This window comes from Trifolium pratense, linkage group LG4 (genome assembly GCF_020283565.1).
Source record: "Trifolium pratense cultivar HEN17-A07 linkage group LG4, ARS_RC_1.1, whole genome shotgun sequence".
Classification (NCBI taxonomy): domain Eukaryota; kingdom Viridiplantae; phylum Streptophyta; class Magnoliopsida; order Fabales; family Fabaceae; genus Trifolium; species Trifolium pratense.
Window position 1 is genome coordinate 27,511,182 of NC_060062.1, and position 21,276 is coordinate 27,532,457.

At 32.4% G+C, this 21,276-nt stretch overlaps 1 protein-coding gene across 3 annotated transcripts in view; it reads left to right on the forward strand.

Annotated features, from left to right (window-relative positions):
- LOC123920131 (pentatricopeptide repeat-containing protein At3g25210, mitochondrial-like) overlaps window positions 1–20,781 on the forward strand; it is an 82,534-nt gene extending 61,753 nt beyond the window's left edge. Inside the window, exons 1-4 of one of the 3 annotated variants that reach the window (XM_045972281.1) lie at window positions 16,723–17,035; window positions 17,794–17,918; window positions 18,442–18,479; window positions 18,814–20,781. In XM_045972281.1, coding sequence (XP_045828237.1) covers window positions 18,928–20,040 — 1,113 coding nt within the window. In that variant the 5' untranslated portion in view covers window positions 16,723–17,035; window positions 17,794–17,918; window positions 18,442–18,479; window positions 18,814–18,927 and the 3' untranslated portion in view covers window positions 20,041–20,781. Of the gene's footprint in view, window positions 1–16,722; window positions 17,036–17,793; window positions 17,919–18,441 lie in introns of those variants that run through there. The other 2 variants (XM_045972282.1, XM_045972283.1) reach the window with 2 other exon arrangements.
- Window positions 20,782–21,276: the final 495 nt, after the last annotated feature.

Genomic DNA, 21,276 nt, shown 5'->3' on the forward strand with positions numbered 1-21,276 from the left:
TTTATTCTCTTGAAGAAGATCCTATTTATAGGCAAAACATCTCCCTCTTGTTGCTTGATAACCGCCTTGCTTGGAGAGGAATTCATGGGTAGTGGGCGGTTACTTTTCCTTCTTCTCCAAGCTTCTTCCTTCTTCTCCAAGCTTCTTCCTTCTTCTCCAAGTTTCTTCCCTCTTCTCCAAGTCATGGTGGATCATGCTTATCATGTGTTTTTCATGGTTGTTTTCACGCTTCTCCTTTAGATGCTCCCATTGGGCTTTTTCGTATTGGGCCTTAACAAATCACACCCTGGTCCATGGCCCGGTACACAGCCCCCCAAGCACGAGGCTTCAAGAAGGCGAAGTGCTTTTGATTGAAATCACTTGGCAATTATTATGCCTCGGCGTTGTTCTATGTCGCCTATTTGTTGCTGACTTATATTCTTCGTTTGCTTGTCGCCTTTTCCTTCCTTTTGTTGTTGATATTTCTTAGCTAATTTGTACGCCCTTCTATGACCTTTGAATATCTTGATGTACGCCATTTGTGGCTTTGAATATTGTTGTCATTGTTTCTTGGCGACTTTGAGCAAGTTGGCAAGTCGCCCTTCCTCTTTTTTCATTGTATTTGCATTTTCAAGCTAGCGTTGTCACCAATCTCGCCTCTTCATCTTTCGCGATTCGTCCCTCCTTGTCTTCTTGAAATCAAATTGAAACTTTGAGGCTAGTAACTTTGTTGGTCTGTACTTCTGCTTCTTCTACTCAACATGAGTTTCTTATTTTCTTTGACACTCTATATTTGAGGATTGTAAGTATTCTGGCGTAATCTGTCTCGCCACTTCTTTGTTGTAGTTGATTTTCGTACTGCCAGGCTTGCACGCCTTATTTTGTAACTTCTTGGCGATTTAAAAAGAATTGGCGCTGCTCGGAGTCGCCCTTCCATTATACTTTGTGTTTGGTGTTGAAAATAATCTCGCCTTTGAAATTTTTAACTTTGCACCTGCAATGTCTTTAGCACTTTAAATATAATTATATACCATTTATGAATAACTTTATACCTGATGCCTTTTGGTGGTTGCAAATGATTTGGCGTTATAATGAATCGCCTTGCTTTGGTTGTGTATAAGCTTTTTCTGGCGGTGTTGATAATCTCGCCTTTCTTCGCTGTATCTTTTTCTGACGCTCCCTACGGGTAACGCCAAGGCATTTCGACCTTGTTTTATTTTCTTTTTCTGACGCCCCCAACTCGTAAGACTTACAGGTAACGCCAAGGCCTTTCAACCTTATTTTATTTTCTTTTTCTGACGTACCCAACTCGTAAGACTTACAGGTAACGCCGAGGCCTTTCAACCTTGTTTTATTTTCTTTTTCTGACGTACCCAACTCGTAAGACTTACAGGTAACGCCAAGGCCTTTCAACCTTGTTTTATTTTCTTTTTCTGACGTACCCAACTCGTAAGACTTACAGGTAACGCCAAGGCCTTTCAACCTTGTTTTATTTTCTTTTTCTGACGTACCCAACTCGTAAGACTTACAGGTAACGCCAAGGCCTTTCAACCTTGTTTTATTTTCTTTTTCTGACGTACCCAACTCGTAAGACTTACAGGTAACGCCAAGGCCTTTCAACCTTGTTTTATTTTCTTTTTCTGACGTACCCAACTCGTAAGACTTACAGGTAACGCCAAGGCCTTTCAACCTTGTTTTATTTTTTTTTTCTGACGTACCCAACTCGTAAGACTTACAGGTAACGCCAAGGCATTTCGACCTTGTTTTATTTTCTTTTTCTGACGCCCCCAACTCGTAAGACTTACAGGTAACGCCAAGGCCTTTCAACCTTATTTTATTTTCTTTTTCTGACGTACCCAACTCGTAAGACTTACAGGTAACGCCAAGGCCTTTCAACCTTGTTTTATTTTCTTTTTCTGACGTACCCAACTCGTAAGACTTACAGGTAACGCCAAGGCCTTTCAACCTTGTTTTATTTTCCTTTTTCTGACGTACCCAACTCGTAAGACTTACAGGTAACGCCAAGGCCTTTCAACCTTGTTTTATTTTCTTTTTCTGACGTACCCAACTCGTAAGACTTACAGGTAACGCCAAGGCCTTTCAACCTTGTTTTATTTTCCTTTTTCTGACGTACCCAACTCGTAAGACTTACAGGTAACGCCAAGGCCTTTCAACCTTGTTTTATTTTTCTTTTTCTGACGTACCCAACTCGTAAGACTTACAGGTAACGCCAAGGCCTTTCAACCTTGTTTTATTTTCTTTTTCTGACGTACCCAACTCGTAAGACTTACAGGTAACGCCAAGGCCTTTCAACCTTGTTTTATTTTCTTTTTCTGACGTACCCAACTCGTAAGACTTACAGGTAACGCCAAGGCCTTTCAACCTTGTTTTATTTTTTTTTTCTGACGTACCCAACTCGTAAGACTTACAGGTAACGCCAAGGCATTTCGACCTTGTTTTATTTTCTTTTTCTGACGCCCCCAACTCGTAAGACTTACAGGTAACGCCAAGGCCTTTCAACCTTATTTTATTTTCTTTTTCTGACGTACCCAACTCGTAAGACTTACAGGTAACGCCAAGGCCTTTCAACCTTGTTTTATTTTCTTTTTCTGACGTACCCAACTCGTAAGACTTACAGGTAACGCCAAGGCCTTTCAACCTTGTTTTATTTTCCTTTTTCTGACGTACCCAACTCGTAAGACTTACAGGTAACGCCAAGGCCTTTCAACCTTGTTTTATTTTCTTTTTCTGACGTACCCAACTCGTAAGACTTACAGGTAACGCCAAGGCCTTTCAACCTTGTTTTATTTTCCTTTTTCTGACGTACCCAACTCGTAAGACTTACAGGTAACGCCAAGGCCTTTCAACCTTGTTTTATTTTTCTTTTTCTGACGTACCCAACTCGTAAGACTTACAGGTAACGCCAAGGCCTTTCAACCTTGCTTTATTTTCTTTTTCTGACGTACCCAACTCGTAAGACTTACAGGTAACGCCAAGGCCTTTCAACCTTGTTTTATTTTTCTTTTTCTGACGTACCCAACTCGTAAGACTTACAGGTAACGCCAAGGCCTTTCAACCTTGTTTTATTTTTCTTTTTCTGACGTACCCAACTCGTAAGACTTACAGGTAACGCCAAGGCCTTTCAACCTTGTTTTATTTTTCTTTTTCTGACGTACCCAACTCGTAAGACTTACAGGTAACGCCAAGGCCTTTCAACCTTGTTTTATTTTTCTTTTTCTGACGTACCCAACTCGTAAGACTTACAGGTAACGCCAAGGCCTTTCAACCTTACATTTGGTTCAGCGCTCACATCTGAGTTGATCTTTAATAAAGATTCAGAGCTCAAGTTTGAGATAACCATTTTTTATTTTTTATTTTTTTTTTATTTTTTTTTTTGGTTCAGAGCCCGTAACTTAATCAGGTTGACCTTTATTCCATCACCGGTTAACCTTTATTGGTCTAGAGCCGGCTGGCTTCATTTATTCTTGGTTCAGAGCCCGCAACTTAATCATGATCGCTGCAAATAAGCTTTGATACATTAGGTTCAACAATAATAATATATGAAAAATAAAACAAACGAAAATGATACCGCCATGGGTGGTTTGTTGCGGCGCTCCTCGCCTAGCAAGAAAAACAATTATGTTTTGGCGTGGTGAGACTGAGTTCCATTGCGGTAGTCATCGCGGAATATGCTTCAACCTGAAATATTAGTTGGCGGCTTCTATCTCGCCGAGTGATAATTACTGAATTTTCATCTCAATTTTCCACATTTGTTCGTTACCCTGTGCTATGATCAACTTGATAACTTTGTTAGGTACAAAGGAAATAAAACTATCACAGTATCATGCATCAGATGTTCTCTATAATAATCAACAGCTATACTATCGAGAAATTAAAAGATTAAACACCAAACATCATAGAACTTTTGGTAGTTTGAGGTTCTAGCATCAGAAGCATATAATCGCTATATCAATACAGTATAATGTCCCACTCCAAATATTGTCCTTAGTTTCATTTTCTATTGGTACATTACTATCACTAATTACATCAATTTGTTCATCACATTGATCAAGTTGCATGGCAAATAAATGGGACAATGCAGGAAGGGATGATATGAGTTCAACGCTTAATAGTTTCATTGTTTCAACTTATCCAGTACCCTACTAATAGAATGCAACATGATCTCATGTTGCTATGCAGTTTATTTTTGTGGTGCTCTAACAATTTCCTTGAATAACTAAGAAGCATTTTGTGTTAATTATAAGTACAAATAACATATTATCAAAACAGAAGGAGTGAGAACTATATGATTAAATGGTAAGTTGCAAGAAAAGAACGTTAACACCTGATCGAGATGAACAGAACGACCGACGGTGAGATGGCGATTCCTCCATAACCGACCGCGGCGATGACAATTTCTCCACAACTGACGTCGGAGGCGATTTCTTAACGAATATAACGGCGGCGATGGCGACTTCATTGTTTCCGCCTGGATTGAGAGCAGAGTTGCCGTAAAGAAAACAATGTGTTAGTGGCGGCGTGGCGGTTCTTGGATGGTGTGATAACAGATGCATGGCGATGCAAAGACGAGGACGCGATGCGATTCTCCGTATACACGCTTCTTTCTTTATTGATGAGTGGAGCCAAACAAAATCCTCCGGATCAAAACTATAATAATAATAATAATAATAATAACATAGAGATATATCCAAAAGAGATGTCAAGTTGTAACTTCTGCTTCTTTCTCATCTGCCCTTTAAGCCTTGATGGCCGCAATGTGAGTCTGCAAACGCCGAATTTCTACGACGGCGGCTTGCAAGGTGTTAACGCTAGAATTATCGTTGTTTCCATGCTCTCCAGCCATGTGAAGATGTTTGATTTTTCGTCTAGTTGCTGTGATAGGCTGGGATCAAATGATTTTACCGCAGCCCCACGGTGGGCGCCAAAATGTTCTGGTAAAAAACAAGGGGGTTTGTATTATTTGATAATGATAGAAATACAAAGCTCTCCTTAGAGAAGAAATTGATAAACTTTACAATAATGAAAGAATGGTGGTTTCTCAGAATGAGAGTCCCTTTATTCTCTTGAAGAAGATCCTATTTATAGGCAAAACATCTCCCTCTTGTTGCTTGATAACCGCCTTGCTTGGAGAGGAATTCATGGGTAGTGGGCGGTTACTTTTCCTTCTTCTCCAAGCTTCTTCCTTCTTCTCCAAGCTTCTTCCTTCTTCTCCAAGTTTCTTCCCTCTTCTCCAAGTCATGGTGGATCATGCTTATCATGTGTTTTTCATGGTTGTTTTCACGCTTCTCCTTTAGATGCTCCCATTGGGCTTTTTCGTATTGGGCCTTAACAAATCACACCCTGGTCCATGGCCCGGTACAGAAAACTTTAATCCTTAGATTTCTAGGAATTTTGATTATGATGATGCAAAGTTTATTTCTATCACATGTAAAAGAAGTTGCATAAGATATTTTTCATCAAATCTTTCATTGGTTGATTGGTTAGAACAATACTTGAATGAGTTAATTGGTTTGTGTGTTGAAACATAATGCTTTTAATAACACTAAGTAGTGTTGTGCTAATTTGAAGCTCTAATTTTTAACGACCAAAACACCTGTTTTAATGATATTGAATGAAAGGATGCATTTTTTTGGCAGACTTCACATTTTGACCTTGAACTCCTACTTTTGGTAATTCTTTCACAGTCAAACAAAAAAATTTGGCAAGGCTGAACACACAGTGTTGTGTCACTTTCAACTCTGCTTTTCTTCTTTTCTTTGTGCATCTTGACCATCCCATTTTGGTGAAAAACCAAAAGCTGTTACTTTGCAATCCTATTCTACAAGCTGTGACAAATGTTTTCAAAATTCAAATTTCAAAAATCCCTCCGAAGTTTAAAAAACAATGCTTACCTTTGTGACTCCTCTTTTTCTTCCTTTGTGATTCCTCTTTTGGACAATTTTTTGAATTGACCATTGAGAAACAATTGTTATCGTGTAATGTTGTAATGAGCCATATTTTTCGTAAGCCCAGTTTAATTCCCAACACAAACAAAAAAAATTGGCAAGGTCAGATCATTTTAATTTGCATATATTATAAGGATTCTCCCTCTTCTCTGTTTTTTTTGCCTCCTCCATCTCCAATAATAGGTGAGATGGGGTGCATTTCCATCCTCACTTTGGTTGATTAATGTCTTGAACACAATCAGGTGAGATCTATATAAATTTTTTTCCCTGTTCTTGCTTTTATTGTTGAACACAATCAGTTTTATTTCTTTTTTTTTTATTTTGTATTTAAATGACAACACTGAATGTATTTTTATCTGATTATTTGTGTAAATTCAATTAATCACTCCATGTTTACATTCATTTTTACTTGAATTATGGTTTTTCCTTCAGGTGTCTGCGAAATGTACAAATGTGCCTGGATTGAAGCATTATTTTGGAAGAAGACCTGTTGGTTTACGAGCAAGGAGGCCTTTCATGCCTTCACCATTCTATCCACCACATGCTTACTGGTAAGCTATCATTAGAAGCTAAATAAACTACTTACCTAGAATTTGTTGTTACTTTTGTTTGTCTCTATCATCCATTTTGTAAGTTTTATGTCTTAAAAAGTAAATATGTTACTTTTTGTTTACATGGTGCTTCACATTGTGACTGTGATATTTGAAATTAGTGGATGGATTTGCTTCACATGTGTCTTTGTTGTGCCATAGAAAAAAGGAAAACAACAAAGTCAACAATTCAATTGTTTTGTAGTGATTAATATTAGTATGTTTGCTTGCATCCAGATTCACAACATATGTTGAATTTAGGTCCTTTGAGATATAATTGCAAGTTGCTTCAATTACATTTTATATTGTTATTGTTATTACGAGATTATATGTTTTCTCCTATATTGATTGATATTTTAGTTGTTAGTTTCATTGTTGGGTATATGGCTTGATTGAAGGTTTATGAAAGAATCCTACATCCATATGATATGACAAGATGATCAAGAGAATAGTTGAATGGTTGTTCCATATGCTCATAAGTAAGTAAGATGCATCTTATTTTTTAGTTTACTTTATTGATAGAATAGAGGTTCACCCAATTTATGGTATTTAAGCTTAATGTTATAGAATAATTCATTTTTTAGTATATAATGCTTGATTGAAGGTTTATAGGCTTCAACTGCAATGTAAGATTATAAGATAAATTTTGTGGAATGTTGTAAGGTTGCAAAGAATCTGCCATTTATTTGATGTAAGGCTTATTTTTTTATTTTTTTTGAAGAAGCTAAATCATGTAAGGCTTATTGAAAAGGAATCAAATGTGCTTCTATTTGATCGGGAGTAGTATAATCTCTCATATACCTTACTTTGAAGGGTGTTTGGTAGTCTAAGGTTTTGCTTTTAGTTTTATCATCACCAGCTCATTGTCTTCTGTTATAATTTTGTCATCAACTATTTTTGACATGAGTGTGGAATGGTTGCAGGAAAGAGGTAAGATGAAGGGAGGTTACAAAGGGAGATAGCGCCAACACAAATTGTTACAGAACAATGAGATAATTTTGAGGATTATATTTAGTTTTATTATAGTGTGTAGTATTTCTTTGATTTTCCTTTCCATTACTTAATTTCATTTTATTATTACTACTACGTGCAAGAATTATAACTATAGAGGACATTAAGAGCATACCACTAGCCTATTGTTACTCCTACTGTCATGATAGAGATTGTATGGGAACTAGGCATTGAATCTTTTCTAGGCATGTGATCTATTTGTAATTTTTTTAGATATGATTTGTAGCATAACTAAAGTAGTTAATGATTATGTAAATCCAAATATTTTTCAATGATAAAGAAGTTTTTTTTTTTTTTTTTCCATACTTCTCTTTTTATATGTTGCTTTCCCTACAATGTTTTTGGGGATACTTTTAGTGAAAAAAATGAAAGCAAAGTGCTTGCACATTGAAAAACTTATGTAAATTACGGCATAGTTTTTTAAATAGGTGAAGTAGTGTAAAACAAATGAATTAAAATGAATTAAAACAAGAGACATATTAGTTTTGTGTTGTATATATAATTTTTTCAAAAAATTGGTATAAAAAGATGTGAAAAAGCTTTGATTTTTGAAAAAAGACATTAGTTTCTCATTATTATCATACAAATGTTATTTTATGACAATATAAATTTGAAGGTAAACGGAAATCTCCTAATATTGGGTTCCATTCATTAAGTTTTTCTTGGTTCAAGAGATTTCATTTTGCTAACAACTTATATTTATCACATAACATTTACTCTTCACTCAAACTTGCAACATATATCCACATGAGCTTATGAACAATGTTGATAGTTATCTAACAAAATTTTAACGGTAACTACAAAATACGTCATCTAAATGGAGAGGAAAAACAAAATGGACCAAACATAAATTTACCAATAATATTAGAGCATGAATTTCATATCACAAGGAAATGGAGTAATATTTCTCACTTAATTAGACTAACTACAATTTAGTAATTCTAACTTCTATGTATTAACGATTCACGACTTAAGAATTCCAATTTTAATGATAAAATAGTTCAATCTCATCTAACTCACGGGGACTGTATGATTTTATGTAGACTTTATCATACGCTCTATGTTTTGTGTATCCATTCAAGATTACATTAATTTTTTATGAAATTTATAATTTCATAATGTAACTGTGTAATATGATATATGTTTTACCATAAATAAATTTGAAATTTCGTATCTCTCAAAAATGCACGGGGACTGTATGATTTTATGTAGACTTTATCATACGCTCTATGTTTTGTGTATCCATTTTGTCTATCCATTCAAGATTACATTAAATTTTTAATTGAATTTATAATTTAATAATGTAATAGTGTAATATGATATATCTTTTACCATAAATAAATTTCAAATTTCGTATCTCTCAAAAATGCACGGGGACTGGATGATTTTATGTAGACTTTATCATATGCTCTATGTTTTGTGTATCCATTTTGTCTATCCATTCAAGATTACATTAATTTTTTAATTGAATTTATAATTTCATAATGTAACCGTGTAAACATAGATATATTTTTTACCATAAATAAATTTCAAATTTCGTATCTCTCAAAAATGCACGGGGACTGTATGATTTTATGTAGACATTATTATACGCTCTATGTTTTGTGTATCCATTTTTGTCTATCCATTCAAGATTACATTAATTTTTTAATTGAATTTATAATTTCATAATGTAACCGTGTAATATGATATATGTTTTACCATAAATAAATTTCAAATTTAGTATCTCTCAAAAATGCACGGGGACTGTATGATTTTATGTAAACTTTATCATTCGCTCTATGTTTTGTGTATCCATTTGTCTATCCATTCAAGATTACATTAATTTTTTAATTGAATTTATAATTTCATAATGTAACCATGTAATATGATATATGTTTTACCATAAATAAATTTCAAATTTCGTATCTCTCAAAAATGCACGGGGACTGTATGATTTTATGTAGACATTATTATACGCTCTATGTTTTGTGTATCCATTTTTGTCTATCCATTCAAGATTACATTAATTTTTTAATTGAATTTAAAATTTCATAATGTAACCGTGTAATATGACATATGTTTTACCATAAATAAATTTCAAATTTAGTATCTCTCAAAAATGCACGGGGACTGTATGATTTTATGTAGACTTTATCATACGCTCTATGTTTTGTGTATCCATTTGTCTATCCATTCAAGATTACATTAATTTTTTAATTGAATTTACAATTTGATAATGTAACCATGTAATATGATATATGTTTTACCATAAATATATTTCAAATTTCGTATCTCTCAAAAATGCACGGGGGCTGTATGATTTTATGTAGACTTTATTATACGCTCTATGTTTTGTGAGTCCATTTTTGTCTATCCATTCAAGATTACATTAATTTTTTATGAAATTTATAATTTCATAATGTAACCGTGTAATATGATATATGTTTTACCATAAATAAATTTCAAATTTCGTATCTCTCAAAAATGCACGGGGACTATATGATTTTATGTTGACTTTATCATACGCTCTATGTTTTGTGTATCCATTTTGTCTATCCATTCAAGATTACATTAATTTTTTAATTGAATTTATAATTTCATAATGTAACCGTGTAATATGATATATCTTTTACCATAAATAAATTTCAAATTTCGTATCTCTCAAAAATGCACGGGGACTGTATGATTTTTTGTAGACTTTATCATACGCTCTATGTTTTGTGTATCCATTTTGTCTATCCATTCAAGATTACATTAATTTTTTAATTGAATTTATAATTTCATAATGTAACCGTGTAAACATAGATATATGTTTTACCATAAATAAATTTCAAATTTCGTATCTCTCAAAAATGCACGGGGGCTGTATGATTTTATGTAGACTTTATCGTACGCTCTATGTTTTGTGTGTCCATTTTTGTCTATCCATTCAACATTACATTAATTTTTTAATTGAATTTATAATTTCATAATGTAACCGTGTAATATGATATATCTTTTACCATAAATAAATTTCAAATTTCGTATCTCTCAAAAATGCACGGGGACTGTAAGATTTTATGTAGTCTTTATTATACGCTCTATGTTTTGTGTATCCATTTGTCTATCCATTCAAGATTACATTAATTTTTTATTTGAATTTATAATTTCATAATGTAATCGTGTAAACATAGATATATGTTTTACCATAAATAAATTTCAAATTTCGTATCTCTCAAAAATGCACGGGGACTGTATGATTTTATGTAGACATTATTATACGCTCTATGTTTTGTGTATCCATTTGTCTATCCATTCAAGATTACATTAATTTTTTAATTGAATTTATAATTTCATAATGTAACCGTGTAATATGATATATGTTTTACCATAAATAAATTTCAAATTTAGTATCTCTCAAAAATGCACGGGGACTGTATGATTTTATGTAGACTTTATCATACGCTCTATGTTTTGTGTATCCATTTGTCTATCCATTCAAGATTACATTAATTTTTTAATTGAATTTATAATTTCATAATGTAACCATGTAATATGATATATGTTTTACCATAAATAAATTTCAAATTTCGTATCTCTCAAAAATGCACGGGGGCTGTATGATTTTATGTAGACTTTATCCTACGCTCTATGTTTTGTGTGTCCATTTTTGTCTATCCATTCAACATTACATTAATTTTTTAATTGAATTTATAATTTCATAATGTAACCGTGTAATATGATATATCTTTTACCATAAATAAATTTCAAATTTAGTATCTCTAAAAAATGCACGGGGACTGTATGATTTTATGTAGACTTTATCATACGCTCTATGTTTTGTGTATCCATTTGTCTATCCATTCAAGATTACATTAATTTTTTAATTGAATTTATAATTTCATAATGTAACCGTGTAATATGATATATGTTTTACCATAAATAAATTTCAAATTTAGTATCTCTCAAAAATGCACGGGGACTGTATGATTTTATGTAGACTTTATCATACGCTCTATGTTTTGTGTATCCATTTGTCTATCCATTCAATATTACATTAATTTTTTAATTGAATTTATAATTTCATAATGTAACCGTGTAAACATAAATATATGTTTTACCATAAATAAATTTCAAATTTCGTATCTCTCAAAAATGCACGGGGACTTTATGATTTTATGTAGACATTATTATACGCTCTATGTTTTGTGTATCCATTTTTGTCTATCCATTCAAGATTACATTAATTTTTTAATTGAATTTATAATTTCATAATGTAACCGTGTAATATGATATATGTTTTACCATAAATAAATTTCAAATTTAGTATCTCTCAAAAATGCACGGGGACTGTATGATTTTATGTAGACTTTATCATACGCTCTATGTTTTGTGTATCCATTTGTCTATCCATTCAAGATTACATTAATTTTTTAATTGAATTTATAATTTCATAATGTAACCATGTAATATGATATATGTTTTACCATAAATAAATTTCAAATTTCGTATCTCTCAAAAATGCACGGGGGCTGTATGATTTTATGTAGACTTTATCCTACGCTCTATGTTTTGTGTGTCCATTTTTGTCTATCCATTCAACATTACATTAATTTTTTAATTGAATTTATAATTTCATAATGTAACCGTGTAATATGATATATCTTTTACCATAAATAAATTTCAAATTTCGTATCTCTCAAAAATGCACGGGGACTGTATGATTTTATTTAGACTTTATTATACGCTCTATGTTTTGTGTATCCATTTTTGTCTATCCATTCAAGATTACATTAATTTTTTATGAAATTTATAAGTTCATAATGTAACCGTGTAATATGATATATGTTTTACCATAAATAAATTTCAAATTTCGTATCTCTCAAAAATGCACGGGGACTGTAAGATTTTATGTAGTCTTTACTCTTTATTATACGCTCTATGATTTGTGTATCCATTTTGTTTATCCATTAAATTTAATATTAATTTTCAAATTCTATATCTCTACAAACTGCACGGGGACTGTAAGATTTTATGCAGCCTTTATTATACGCTCTATGTTTTGTGTATCCATTTTCCGTATCCATTAAATTTAATATTAATTTTCAAATTTTATATATCTAAAAAATGCACTGGAGCTGTATGATTTTATGTAGCCTTTCTTATATTTTCCTTATTATATGGTTGTATTATGTTAATAATTAACATTTGTCTAGTTGGTTATATTTAAAAAATCTTATGTCATTATTTAATCATATAATCTTGAGTGCTGTATTTAATCAGATAAATATTATATTTAGTTTAATTTATAATGATATCGGGATATTATATGAAATTATTTATGTTTTAAGAACCATGTGATGTTTTATTATGGTGTGAACCATGTGTTGTTTTATTATATTTGGATTAGTATGAGTTTCAAGTTCTACTTTAAAAATCATGTGTTGTATTATTGATTGACCTATGTCATTATTATTGTACTATTTCGTATTATTCGATTATTTTTAGGTCAATGTTTGATATCTTAATATTATGCCTAATTATTTATCATGGTACTACCAATTAAAATATATAACAAATGCTTGCCCGTGCGTTGCACGGGTCGGATATCTAGTTATTAAAACATCCCGGTAAAAATGCCACATCAACTTACTTTTAAGACACATCACCAAAATTAACTCATATTTCATGTTTTGGACTAACTAGACGATTTACCCGTGCGATGCACGGGCTGAGTTGTTTTATAATGAAGCGTCAAAAAATTATTTGTATAAATAGTAAATTAATAATTGAAACAATAGATGTTATCAAAATTATATTAACAATAAAACTTAATTAAAAATATTAACAATATGAATTATATTTGTATTTGCATTTCAAACAATTTATTTGTAGTGTTTCGTAAATATCATACAAAGTCTCACTACAGAAATATAAAAAATTAGAGAATAAGAATGTTAAGAAGAAAATAAATATTGAATATTAAAAGGGAAAGAAATGAAGAAATAAGGATGAGAAAGAGGGTTGGCTTTAGAAGGGTCAGTATACAATGATTGTGACGAAGTGTTAAAATAGAATAAAGAACATCAAAATTTATATATACTTGCAAAATCAACAATATACTCTCACTCGTTGAATATGAAAAAAAAAATACAATAAAATCACAAAATTTCAGAAACATACAATTCTTCTACAATACTAATAACCCTTCAAAATAGAAATTCCACATGCCCATATATATATAAATTCACAAAACCGTTTTTTATTATAGTGGGAATGTCAATGAAAAGACTTGACACTAAAAAAAATATTAAAAGAGGTGATTGTTTCACCTTTCATAACAATTTCAAATGTAAGTAGTGAGACAAACATTATTTTTTTGCATTGAGTGAGGCAAGCATTTTAGTAATCCATTATAATGATTTATTGCATTTATGGTATGAATTAAAACATTTCACTTACTATCTAACTCTTGATTTATCCACACAAAAAAAATTAACTAAAGGCTATGATTGGTTGATACAATTAGGGTTATGATTAATGGTAGGAGAACTATTTAGGATTTATATATATAGATGTTTTCATTGTCTATTTGCAGAAAAGTAATTGTTAATAGATTGCACCACAAATTATTTGGTATGACTCAAATTCTTTTACTAATGACATATTCATGTAATACCAAATTAAATTTGATAGAAAAACATTTCTTTACCTTTGTGAAACACAAGTAAGATCCTTGAAAGAAGTGAGGCTCACCTATAAAAAAAATCAAAGAACAAAAATAATTACAAAATTTAAGTCTCAAACAAAGTAACATAATAAATGGTAAAATATTATTATATCTTGTTTTAAATTTTTTTTTAAGAAATAAATTGCTCAACTTAGATTTATATATATTGATTCTCAATTTATATCTTTTATAAATATGTAGCGGTGTCGGTGTCCTATATTTTTTACATTAGCGGTGTCGTCGTGTCCGTGTCAGAGTTTGTGCTTCATAGGTTGATGATAACTAATCTACATCGGAGAGCACACAAAGTAGGTTCTCTATTTCAACCGAATTTTTTCATATTGTATAGTCAGAAATCGAACCTCTAACCACATGCTTAAGAGATCAAGATCCTTAACACTTGAATTACTTTCTTATTGAAAATTCATTCCATCGGTGATGATTAATATCTGGCGGAGGTAAATAAAAAAATATGAATGACATTGTGCGTTAATAAAAGACTGGACATGACAATTTCTGTTGTACGATGTTTGATTTTAAAACATTTCCTGGTACTGGACAAACGGGAGGTCAATGGATAGGACAAAAATAGAAATTCTTGTCCCCTACAGAGCCACGAGACAACTTTTTGTTCTCTACACAAATTGTCTAAAATACCGAAATAATTTTTTGTCCACGAAACATCGTACAACACAGAGTTTGTTCAATACCTTAAATGTTTGTCTTGTGTTGTTTTTGTCCACAAAAAAATGTTAGATTTGAAGGAATTAAAATCATATTTAACTCTTAAATTTTTATAGATCGATAATTTGTGTCTTGTATAATACTTGTTATCTTATTAGATTATTTTTATCAAGGTTGTCAGAACCGGACCGGTCATCGAACCGACAAGCTCACCTGTTCAATGTTCAATTGGTCGGACCGTGTTCAATCGGGGTCGAACCGTTTTTAATTAAATATATATTTTAATTAATATATAAATAAATATATATGAATAATTGCTCAATATTTCATAATTTCACACATTAAAAAGATAAAATATCACAAGTCAAAATAAAATAAAATTTATAATTCAAACCAAATGAAAAATAGATGAAAAACAAAAACATTTCCTATTCCTACGACGTCGTTGTTTTGTTTCATATTTTTTTTAAAAAAATAAATTAAAACGACGTCGTTTTGCCCTATTTTTTTTATAAAAAAAAAAAAAAATCTGCAAAGCCGCTTGAACCGCCCGCCCGGTTCGCCGGTTCAACCCGGTTCGACCCCGGTTCACGTGTTTTTTTGCCTGTCGGTTTCCTATCCGATTTTTGCTCAAAACCGAACCGTTTTTATGACCGGTTCAAGGTCCGACCGGTTCGACCGGCCGGTCCGGTCCGGTTTTGATAACCTTGACTTTTATCACGTACGGTTAGCCGAAAAATCAAATGATGTAATTCCCTAAATATAAGATTTTTCATCCTTTTTATATGACCCCTTTCAAATATCCAATAGCACTCATTATTTTTTTATCAGCATACCCTTAAATCTTTTTAAAGGATAAAATTGTAAAAATAATATTAATTGTCAATAAATTTAATACTACGATCCACTTTTATTCAGGTGTCAATTCAGACTTCAAGTGGTTCCAGCCGTCTTTCAATTGTAATTGCGGGGATCGAATTGTTTTTTTCATACCAAGTATATCGTCAATAGAGGTGGGAACAGGCCAGGCCGACCTACATGGCCTTAAGGCCTAGCCTACATAGGCTCAGGCCAGGCCAGCCTATTTGTTTAAATAGAGCATGCCAATGCTTTTTTATAAGCCTATTTAGCTAAAAAGGCCAGGCCGCAGGCCATTAAAAAAGCCTTTGAGGCCTACTAGGCCGGCCTATTTAAGTTAACATGAATAATATTTTTATTACGATTATTATTTATATATTAAAATTTATACTTTGATTAAATTATAAATCTATTAACTTTTTAAGTAATTTAAGTTTATTAATCTACATTAGTTTTTAACATATATAAATGTATTATTATAAATTAGAATTGAAATATGATGACATATATAGTCAAATTCTCTAAAATATCAAATGGAACATTATTTTATTAGTTCATAAGTATATTTCAAAATAAATATAATTATTTATTTAAATATGTTCATATGAAATAGGCTTTTAAACAGGCTAACAGGCCACATCAGACTTTCAAAAGGCCAGGCTCAGGCCTAGAATTTAAGCCTATGATAGGCCACAGGCCAGGCTCAGACCTTCGATTTTTTGACAGGCCAGGCTCAGGCTTGGCAAAGCCTAGCTCGGCCTAGCCTATTCCCACCTCTAATCGTCAATCACCACCGAACCAACTAACTATTGGCGAGATAATATTATTTTTGCAGCAAAGATTTAATTGAATTAAAAAATAAAAAATTAACTTAATTTAATTTTGGTTTGAAGTCCATTGGATTTTGGTTTGGAATCCGTATGATTTATTACTCTCTATTTTTATTTTCAATCTTCTTAACTCTCGGTTAATCACTCTCCAATTATTATTATTAACTTTTCTCTCCACAAGCTTCACTAACACAAACCCTAACTTCCTCCCCCTTTTGTTGCCGCCCCCCACCACCATCTACCCTCAAACGGCCATTACCAACACTGTCAATATCTTACTCTTATCGTCTAGTTTCTTTCTATTTGTTCAGTTTTTCAATTTTTTTTTTTAAGTTGACGTTGTATCTCTGTCGCAAGAAACACAATTTTCGGTCATCTTTCGGTTCATCCATGGAGTTTATGACCGGATATGTAATCTTTTATCATGTAAGCTATCATTTGTTACGATTTTTCTTTTTCTTTTTCAAGATCTAACAGATTACCAATATTGTTTTCAACCTATTTATGGTTTATATCTTCTTTTGTTGTTTCTGTGTCTTTCTGAGATTACCATAGAACAAATGGGTGTAGTTAATAAATTCTCACCTCTTGAATATGACAACTAAAATACATGAAAACGAAATTATTGAAATCTGAAAGTAAAATATACAAAATAGCATATTGAAATTGAAACTCTTTTGTGAAATATGCGTTTCATTTTAATTTGTTTTGCATGTAGAAACCATCTTTTAATATATGATTTTGTTTGATTGTTGGAGTGTTGGTCGTATTCTAGAGGTGGTATATTATAAACTATATTGTTGCAGAATTTAAAGTAAGAAAATATTTTTGGGGTTGAATATTCATGTATTTGGATAAATTAGTGTCAATAACCACCTCTAGAATACCACCAACATCGATTTCTTAGGAGTCTCAATTAATTAAAGATTTCTTTACTAAAAAACAGTCCTTAAACTGAAACGATCATGTCTACCACATTAAAATGTTCCAATCTTGAACAACAAAATAAGTAATATTTAGCTAAGGTTAAGAAATTAATATGTGACTACAATGGGAGATACTCTTAGCATCACATGTCTTTAAACTTGGTTGGTTATGCCTGGCTCCTTTCCGAATTTGATTTAAGCAAGTGACATATTAATATAGAATGTGTGGCTTAACATGAATGTCTTATCTGAAAACAGGTTGATGCGAGATTCAGGAGGAGTGATGAATGAGTTGAAGTAGTTGAGTGACTTATATAGGGAATGTAGTTCAAGAAGAAAGAACAACTATCTCATTGAAATTTTTCATATTTTTCTCCTCAAAGGTACCTGCAAAATTAGTTTCAAATCATAAAATATTTTTTAAAGATTTTTTTTCAATAAGACGTAAATGGTTCAAATTGATCAAAATTATCTGTATATAATAATAGTATAATAATTCTTCCTGAACATATTAATTTATATGGAAGTTGATCAAAATTAAGTGTGGAATTCTAAAGTTTCTAGGTTTATGTCTTTGAGTTAAGGGAGGGAAGTGCATAGTCCTTAAGAATCCCATTTCATACAAATTCATATGTATCTATTTCATTTGTGTGTCAGGGTTGCTTTGATGCTTTCCACTGTTTAGCAGGAGGTGTTTTTTTTTTTTTACTATTATATATTACAAATTGTTGTTTTGGTGTATGAGCTAAATTAAGTCCCTTTCAAATAATATGAGAAATTTTAGAAGTATGAGGATGTAAGTGAGTGAGTGGTAAAGAGTTTAATTTTTGTGTGAATATATTTTTGCTCAAGTTTAAACAATTAAGGTTGGTTCAATAAACTCACTTTCCTTTATTGGTGGTGTAGGCTCCATTGTCAGGGTATGCTCCTTCCTTCCTTTGCAGGTAAACATCTTTTAGTCCAATCCTAAAAGAAATTTTTTGGCACACATCTGAATTCTTTTTTTTTTTAGTTAAGTTCATAAATTACTAAGAATAAACTATAAATTTATTTACCTATTAGAGAATATCAGGGAGTTATAAATGTAGAAGCAAAGCGGATGTAAAAATAAAAGCAAAGCGGATGTAAAAATATTCAACAAATTATTAAAACATCCCGGTAAAAATGCCACATCAACTTACTTTTAAGACTCATCACCAAAATTAACTCATATTTCATGTTTTGGACTAAATGACAAATGAAGTTAAACTTTTTTTATCATGTGTATGAAAATTTCAGGTGGACTTTCCTGGAGAAAAACAAAAAGGAAAAAAAAAAAAAAACTCACATTGTGAGTGGTTTATCACTGTGATAGCTGAGAGAGGGTTTTGGGGACTCTGCTCTGAATCAAACATGGCCATGTCCATCATCAACATCATCACCACAAAACGCATCTTCAATATACCCCTTCTTCATTCCACCTTCTCTCTACTCTCCTCCTCCTTCTCCACCACCACCACCACCACCCCAACATCCTCATCCCCATCAAAAACCCCTCTAGAAAAACAATTCGAATCATGGATCAACCACCTCAAACCTGGTTTCACCCCTGCCGATGTTAATAATGCTTTAGCCTCCCAATCCGATCCCGATCTCGCTCTTGACATTTTCCGTTGGACATCCCAACAACGTTCCTACAAACACACTTCCTTAACCTACTTAACCATCATCAACCACCTCATCACTTCTCGCCATTACCAACAAGCCGAAACCCTAGTAGAAGAAGTAATTGCGGGCGCGTGTGATCCCACGCTCCCTCTTTATAACACCATCATCCGTTTTTGTTGTAGCCGCAAGTTCCTCTTTAACCGTGCATTTGATGTTTATAACAAAATGTTAAACTCACAAGATTGTAAACCTAATCTTGAAACGTATACTTTATTGTTCAACTCACTTTTACGCAGGTTTAATAAATTGAATGTTTGTTATGTTTATTTACATTCGGTTCGGTCCTTGACTAAGCAAATGAAGGCTAATGGTGTGATACCTGATATTTTTGTTTTGAATATGATTATTAAAGCTTATTCTAAGTGTTTAGAGCTTGATGAGGCGATTAGGGTTTTTCGGGAAATGGGGTTGTATGCTTGTGAGCCTAATGGTTATAGTTATAGTTATATTGCTAAGGGTTTGTGTGAGAAAGGGAGGGTGGAACAAGGTTTTGGGTTTTATAAGGAAATGAGGGTTAAGTGTTTGGTTCCTAGTACTAGTGCTTATGTGATTATTGTTTGTAGTCTTGCGTTGGAACGGAGGTTTGAGGATGCTATTGAGGTTATGTTTGATATGTTGAGTAATTCTAGGTCACCGGATCATCTTACTTATAAGACTGTTTTGGAAGGACTGTGTCGTGAAGGAAGGGTTGATGATGCTTTTGAATTGCTTGATGAATGTAAGAAGAGGGATTTTTATATGAATGAGAAGATGTACAAGACTTTGTTCAATGATTTGCAGTTTGTGTGCACGGACTAGAAGATTTTGTACTAATTATCGTATCGTATTCTTGTTTCGACAATGTGCTTGCTGTGTTCCTTTTTGTCTGAGTTGGATTTGAACCATCAATTTTTTGGTACTGGTAGAGTCTGATTTGGAGACTTCGGATGGATTCTGTGAAACATTTGATCAGAAACATGTTGTTGCTTGGAGAGTTTTTCGCAGCTTTGAAGTAATTTCCATTGAACAGATTAATATGGAAGGAGAGGGCAGTAGCAGCAGGGCAATTGAATATATGTTGACTCTAATGCTGATGTTGCTGATATGATGACACAAGCTCCTTTTTTGGCTGAAAATTGAAAGGGGCTACTAACACAAGCATGATTATTCCACAGTTGGAGCAAAAACTGGTGTGTAATTTCCACTTGCTGATGTTGCTTGTTGATAGTTTGCTGGATGAGCATCTTATGATATCATATAACTGTCAAAGCTACTCAATAGTCGTTTGATTTTTATTTTTCCCTGCCCCTAGTTCATTTGTTTGCTCTGTGAATTCAACTGTAATAAAGCTTAGCCGAAAGCTTTGTAGTTAGTAGTATTTGTCTTTTTGGAAGTCTCATTGCAGAATTTTATGTTTAACCATCCTCCATGGTTTTGAATATCTCAACTTGTCTTTACCGTAAGGGAGGAATTTCATTGTGTAATAATTGACTCAACTTGTCTTTTGATTTTTTATTTTTGCTTTTGATGTAGATCAAAGTTTGGTTCTACCGTTGTCAACAAGATTTAGTTTGATGTTATGTTAATTTGTCTGTGTACTGCATAATGTACGAATGGCTGAAAAATGTGAAACCGGACATGGTGAAAGTCCGGTTTCTCGTGTTGTGATCGACATTTTCGATGATGACGATGACTCTGATGATTTAATGATAATCAGTGAAAAAGCCAACAAATTTATTAAGGGGGAGACAATTGAAGCCGTTAGTCAAGTTGTGGCACTGCTGTTTTGTTTTTTATATTATTTTATGCTTTATGAACGTTTCTAATAGTCCATATGCCCTCCTGTTTCATATATAAAATTTTTTCCACCATATCTTGTATTCAGTCCAATGTACCCTAAAAAGTGAAAATTTGCTCATATAAGAAACTTGAGGAAGTATTTTTTTTCTCATGCATAATGATTGTATTGTACTGTTGTAGGCCATTTTGCACGATGTGATTGACGTTGCCTATGATGACAACTCTAATGATGTAGTGATAATTGCTGAAAAAGTC